Consider the following 6588-nt stretch of genomic DNA (forward strand, 5'->3'; position numbering starts at 1 on the left):
GATTTTGGTACTTAGCCCATTTTTTAATTTTTTTTTTTTTTGCAAGTTTGATAGACACAGGGTGTAGTCTTAGGAAAGGCAAAACTTTTACAGGCGCTCCAAGTGTTGTAAGCCACAGCCCTTAAAAACGAAATCAGTAACCTTAATTACAGGAATTAGGACTTAAAAAGGGTTAAACCCTCAATTTGCCCTACATTTCCAAGGTCGCCACTGCCTTGCACTGTGGAGATGATGGGACTTGTCAGGAAAAGATGTTTAAGTAGTTCTGATGAAAATGATTTGGCGTTAGTTCCCCCTCCGGCCTTGTTGGGATTGGATGTGATCTCGGAGTATTTTAGAAGTATCATGGATTCATGATTCTTCCAAGTTAAGGTGTTCCAAAAAAAAACCCCCAAACAATCTGGACGTTTCGGGCAGTCTGGACCAGGGAGTCGCACTCCCACCAAGTTAAAAACCTCTCCTAGATATTCGTAGGTTCTTCCTTTGCCTTAAAGGCCCTGGCCTTTACCTTTACTACTACAGAGCTGGACCGGCTTTCTCCCATCTATCTTCAAAGGAACACTCGGTTCAGGGACACCGGGTTAGGGCCGGTCAGAGGCCACGTCTGCTGTCCGGCTCCTGGAGCTCCCGTGCCGCGCTCCTATTGGTTGGAAGTTCTTTCCCCAAAAGCCAGAGCGACCTAGGCTCGCCACGCCAGCTAGACCGGACTCGGAACCGCCCAGGGGGCGTGGCCCGGTGGAGGGGCGTGGCCTCGCAGTCTGGGCGGCCTATAGAACCGGAGGGAGTCCCCGACCGCGCCCCTCGAGGCCGGGCCCGTGCGAGGCCAATCCCGGGCGGCCGGCGGGCGAACGCGGGGCCTGGCGGGCCGGGCCGGTCCGCAGGGCGGGGGGACAATGGACCAGTTCCTGGTGCGTCACGAGGGAGTTCCTTAAAGGGGAAGTGAGCGGGCTCCTGGCGGACGCGCAGGGAGGCGGTCGGCTGGGGACGCGCCCGGCGCTTCAAAATAATGCCCGCGGCGGACGCGCGACCATGCAATGGCGAGCGCTCGTCCTGGGGCTGGTGCTGCTGCGCCTCGGCCTCCACGCGGTGCTCTGGCTGGTCTTCGGGCTGGGGCCCAGCATGGGCTTCTACCAGCGATTTCCGCTCAGCTTCGGCTTCCAGCGCTTGAGGGACCCCGACGGCTCCGGGCCAGTTGGTCCGCCCGGAGGCCCGGCCTGGCTTCATCAGCCGAGGCGCGGGACGGAGGGGCGGCTGGAGACCCCGCCAGAGCCGAGACCGGCGTCGGGACCGGGCGTGTGCGGCCCGGCGCACTGGGGCTATGCTCTGGGCGGCGGTGCCTGCGGCCGGGACGAGTACGAGCGGCGGTACAGCGGCGCCTTCCCGCCGCAGCTGCGTGCCCAGATGCGCGACCTGGCGCGGGGCATGTTCGTCTTCGGCTATGACAACTACATGGCGCACGCCTTTCCGCAGGACGAGCTCAACCCCATCTACTGCCGCGGCCGGGGGCCTGACCGCGGAGACCCGTGAGTAGCCCGCCCGCTGCCTTCCGCCCCTCCGGGTCCCTGAGAGCACATCAGGGTCTTTACGGTCCGCTGTAGTCAGAGGTTCCTCCTCTCCGCTCCCCTCTTGATTCTCCCTGACCCTCCAAACTTCAGGACAGCTGTCCCTGTCATTTTCTGTTGCAGATGGGGAAACTGAGGCCCCAGGGAGCACTGAGATTGTCCCTCGCTCCAGATGGACCCATTATCTAAGTGCTAGTTATATAGGTTTCCCTTGGAAAACTCAGCCTCAGAACGAACCCTCCCCACTCCTCATCAGGATGCCACACCCAAAGCTTTAATATGAAGATTAAGGAGCGGGTTCCTAGAAAGGGGCCAGCCAGTGAGTTGGACACCAGGTTGGGATGAGGGATTAAGTGTTTCTCCTTTCCAGGGGCCGCTGCCTAGACTGAGGGGAGCTTGTATGGTAGTTGCCTGGCCCAGATTTGCGATCTGGATCCTTGAAGGATGATTTCTTAGGCGCAGAGAGTTCGTTGACACCGTCATTGCTTGGTACCATCGTAAACACCAGTGGGGTGATGGTGCTGTCAAAAGGTCATCCAGTCCTCGCAGCCCACTAGCCACGTATGGGAAGGTGGAGTTCCGGGGTTACTCTAGTGGACTTCAAAGTCCAAGAGAGCAGGACACCCAGCCAAGTTCCTCCTCCCTGAAGGGTGTGCAGTGCCACAAACCCAGTCAGGCTGGTTGTGGACTGTGGTGTTTCCCTCTCCTTAGATGGGAGTGGAGTTAGGTTGTTCATTGCCTTGGCATTCCACATGAGCACCCTTGGACATCTGGCATGTGTATTTTCCTTTACCTGGTGAGAAGCTGTGGAGGATTCTTAGTTTCTAAAAGGAAAGCTAAGGGCTGATGAGATGACTCAGCCAGTAAGGGCGCTTGGCACTGTACTCAGACGTGAGATTTGATTCCCCAGGACCCACGTAGAAGAAGGAGAAAGAACCCAAGAGACCCCTGGAGTTGCCCTCTGACCTCGACTCACACTCAGAGACTCCCACACACAAGCTAGCAAATACTCTAAAAGGGCAGGAAGAGCTATAAAAGTGGGTTGGTTATGTGTAGATTTGTGTCTTAATTTGCAGCCCCATGAAAATAGGTGCAGCCTATTAAGAGGGAGCACCACACACAGAGGGACTAGGTCTTTTCATAGTTGTAGCAGACTGATGAACTATTTGTCATGCATCAGCCTTTGTATATGTTAAAAAACAAAAAACAACCAAAACCAAAACCAAAACCTTCCTGCTTTCTTTCAGCAGTGTTGGGGAATTGAACACATGGCTTGGCTCCATGTAGTCCTTTATAGCTGAACTAAATTTCAGCTCTTTCTTTCATAGAAGTGTATTTTCTCCCAGTTTCTTGGGGGGGGGGGGGCTATATAGTTCTGTGAAGTAACATCAGTCCTTTTTGGAATTGGAAAGGAATGAATTGTCTCACTCCGAAAAGACACAGGGGAGACTCTGTTCCTATGGTTGTGTTTTCTTCAATTCCAGCCCCTTCTTTCCTCTCTTCTTCTCTTCTCCCCTCTGTTTCCTTCCCCTCCTCTGCTCTCCCCTTTCTTTATCTTGTGAGAACAAATTTCATTAAATCTGAGAGTGGAAACTGAAAAATCCCACTAGTTATTTTTAGTAGATCTCGTCTGCCAGTTCCTGTCCATATGGCAGTACCTTCCTTCCTTCCTTCTTTTCTTCCTTCCTTCCTTCCTTTTTTCTTCCTTCCTTCTTTCCTTCCTTCTTTCCTTCCTTCCTTCCTTCCTTCCTTCCTTCCTTCCTTCCTTCCTTCATGTAGCAGCAACTTATGCATGTACCTACTTTGAATATTTTTAAATTATTATTTTACAAAGACAGTATTTTTGTTTGTGTACCAGAAGTCAACCAAAGGTTGACAGTTGACATCAAGACACAGAAAAGGTTTGAAAAAATGTAGATGACCACTGTTGGGTTCAACCTCCCTTTGATATTTTACAGGGCATTTCTGATCCATTCCCAACTGAACCTTAAGCACAACATCAGTCATGTTCTCATCAATTGGAGCTCATTGTCTTTCTCTTTTCTCTGGAGTAGGAACTGCTTTCTGCTGATGGATGGGCATCCTCACAAAGTGGCTCTTCCATGATCTCTTCTTCTTTCTTCCTTCCTTTGGTCTGCTGGTCTGTCAGTCTTTCTGTATTCCTGTCGTGCTGAGGATTGTTCCTAACATAACCAGGAGTGTTACATTAAAAGCTCCAGCTGCCCTAATAAGCTGGGCTTGGCCACTCATCCCAAGGTACCAATTAAAGAGACAATTACTGACACAAAGCAGAGTAAAGAGTCTTAATTAACCTCCTGGGAAGAGGTACAAATACAGGGGTCCTGCTGTCCTAGGAGTCCTAGGACCAAGTAGAGGAAGGATTGGTGTGGAGAGTAGGAGAGATTTAGAAAGCTAAGCAGTCTGGGTCGAGTTGTGGTCTTGGCCATTACGGTAACAGCTTAGGTCTTATTTTTTCTTTTTTTAATTGATTTAAGTTTTATTGCATTATGATGAGAAAAGACACGTAATTTCAATGTATCTGAATTTGTTAACATTTAAAAACATAATAGAATTACGTCACATTCTTCTTTCCCCTTTGAACCCCAACTCCTCCCAGAGACACCCCCCTTCAATACCTGCCATACCTATCTTTTTTTTCTTTCTTTCTTTTTTTTTTTTTTTAATCATTAGCCCAGGTCTTATAAGGTGAGCCTGTTACCTAGAAACAGTGTTAAGCTGTTCCTAGTTGTCATTGCCTAACTGAGAGGCCAGTTCTTGTAAGGTGACTTGCGTATACTGCCGCATATGTAATTGTTCTCATCATCTGGAATCTAAAGTAACTACAGGTTTTAGATAATGCCTTCAGTCTCATAGGGATGAGAGAGGGTAGGCAGCGTCTCCTGCAATGATTACCATGTCCATGTGTAGTGAAAAGCAGGATGACCCAAAGGGAAGAAGACATGTACAGAAGGAAGACAGATGCCGGGCTTTCACCCTGTTTTTAGTTACTTTGTGGGATCCCTTGAGAAGTGAAGTCGGATCAGCAGAAACAGCATCTAAGTGCCTGTCATACCTGGGTCTTGTGCATACTGGGCTAGTAGATCACCCCCGAGCTAAATCTATTTGAGATAGTCTTGTTGAATTAAATGGGCTACAGCTTCAGCAGGCCTCACTTCAGACTCTTAAGGAGTTGGAGTTATACAAGCCTTTGTTACCAGGCCTGGCTTTAATGATTATTATTATTATTTTAATGAACCATGAACAATTTCTGGAGTATTTAGAGGTGGGGGTTAGGGCTCTTAAGCAAAGTGAAGTGATAGTGGTTGGTTAAAGTTGTTGGTCCCAGTGGCATCTTAGGGGCGTAGGGCTTTTTCGAGGTCTATGATAAGGTTTGGTTTGCTTTGGTTAGACACTGGCAGTTTGTACAAGTTGAAGTCCTGTCTCTGACTGGGATGATGTCTAGCACTATTGGGGCATTTGACTTGTGGTTGGCAAGCCTTTGTGGCTTTGACATGGTGAAAGAACATTGGGATTTGGGGGCCTTGAGCAGACTCATGTGGACAAAAAGCTTAGCTTCTTTTCCCTTTTTCTTTTCTGTACCTGCTTCCTACTGTGTAGTTACCTCATGCTTTGCTACTTTTCCGAGTGTTTCAGGCCTGTGCTTTGTCACTCTGGTTCTGAACAAGTTGAATACATGTCCCAAATAAAATGTAAAAAAAAAAGGCTTAAATATTTTTATTTCTAATAATGATACTTGCCCATTCCAGATACGTGGTCTGCTACTAAGCTGCCTTTTGGGCCTTTTCAAAATTAGACTTTGCAGGCTGGAGAGATGGCTCAGAGGTGAAAAGTGCTTGCTCCTCTTACAGAACGCTTGAATTTGTTTTCAGCACTCAAACTGTTACCTGTAACCCATTCTCCAGGTGATTGTCTAGCTTCCCTGTGGATGCTCGTACACACGTACACACATGCACTCACATGTGTGCACATACACACAAAGTAAAATTTTATTTTGAGGTCTGGGGATATGTCCCAATGGTAGAGTACTTGCCTAGGTGTAGGAGGTCCTTAATTCAATACTAGTGCTCCAAAATAAAGTAACAACAACAATAAAAATGTTTTGTGGAAGAATCCTCAAATCTTAGGGTTCTTCTGCCTTGGCCCATGATGATTACAAAGTGCGCTCTTAACCATGCCCAGAAAATATCTTTTGGATTTGAAAAAATCAAATATATTCATTAAGGCAGGGTCTCATGTAGCACAGACTGGCCTTCAACTAAATAGGTAGCAGAGGGTGACCTCTGCCGAACAGCCCTAGTTGTATCTCTCAGTGTGACGGCCTGGCTGTATAGTTTCTTTAGTCACATCCTCCTGATGCTTATCTTCATAGACATGGACCCTGTGCTGCATTAACACGAAGTAAAATGGATCTTGAACCCTATAAAAACAGCCCGTCTCCAGCTCCCAACAACTGTTGGGTTGTAGAATCCAAATTCAAACCTTGGAGTAAATTTAGATATTTCTGTAACCCCATGGGTGACAACTGTGACCATGCTTTATTCAGCTCACTCCCCAAATCATATTCTCCCAACAAAAAGAAAATGCCAAGTGAACAGATGAAATATTGGTTTCCAGGCATATCTAGCTTAAGATAGCCACTTATCTAAGTGCTAGTTAGGAAAACTCTGCTTCAGAATGAAGCCTCCCCATTCCTGATCAGAATGTCACACTCAAAGCCTTGGGCTAGGACTAAGGTAAATGGGTAAGAGGGCACGATGGAAGTGTAAACACTTGAGTTAGAATTCCATAGCAAGCTCATAAAAAACTGGGTGTGGCTACTCTTCTGTAACCCAAACACTGGCTAGGGTGGAGGCAGGAGGATTGCTGGGGTTTGCTGGCTGCTTGGTGAGTTACAGGGTCTGTGAGAGACCCTATCTCTAGGGAGTAAGATAGAGAGAGACAGCAGGACACTCAGAATCCTACTCAGGCCTCTTACCTGAAGAAATGTGAACACCTTCACATTCAT

The 6588-nt window shown here is 48.1% G+C and overlaps 1 protein-coding gene across 1 annotated transcript in view; it reads left to right on the forward strand.

The window, feature by feature from the left end:
* The first annotated feature begins 787 nt into the window (after positions 1-787).
* Positions 788-6588, forward strand: part of Edem1 (ER degradation enhancing alpha-mannosidase like protein 1) — a 31824-nt gene continuing 26023 nt past the window's right edge. Inside the window, exon 1 of the mRNA XM_031382825.1 lies at positions 788-1523. Coding sequence (XP_031238685.1) covers positions 1030-1523 — 494 coding nt within the window. The 5' untranslated portion in view covers positions 788-1029. The remainder of the gene's footprint in view (positions 1524-6588) is intronic.

This window comes from Mastomys coucha, unplaced genomic scaffold, assembly GCF_008632895.1.
Source record: "Mastomys coucha isolate ucsf_1 unplaced genomic scaffold, UCSF_Mcou_1 pScaffold20, whole genome shotgun sequence".
Lineage (NCBI taxonomy): Eukaryota > Metazoa > Chordata > Mammalia > Rodentia > Muridae > Mastomys > Mastomys coucha.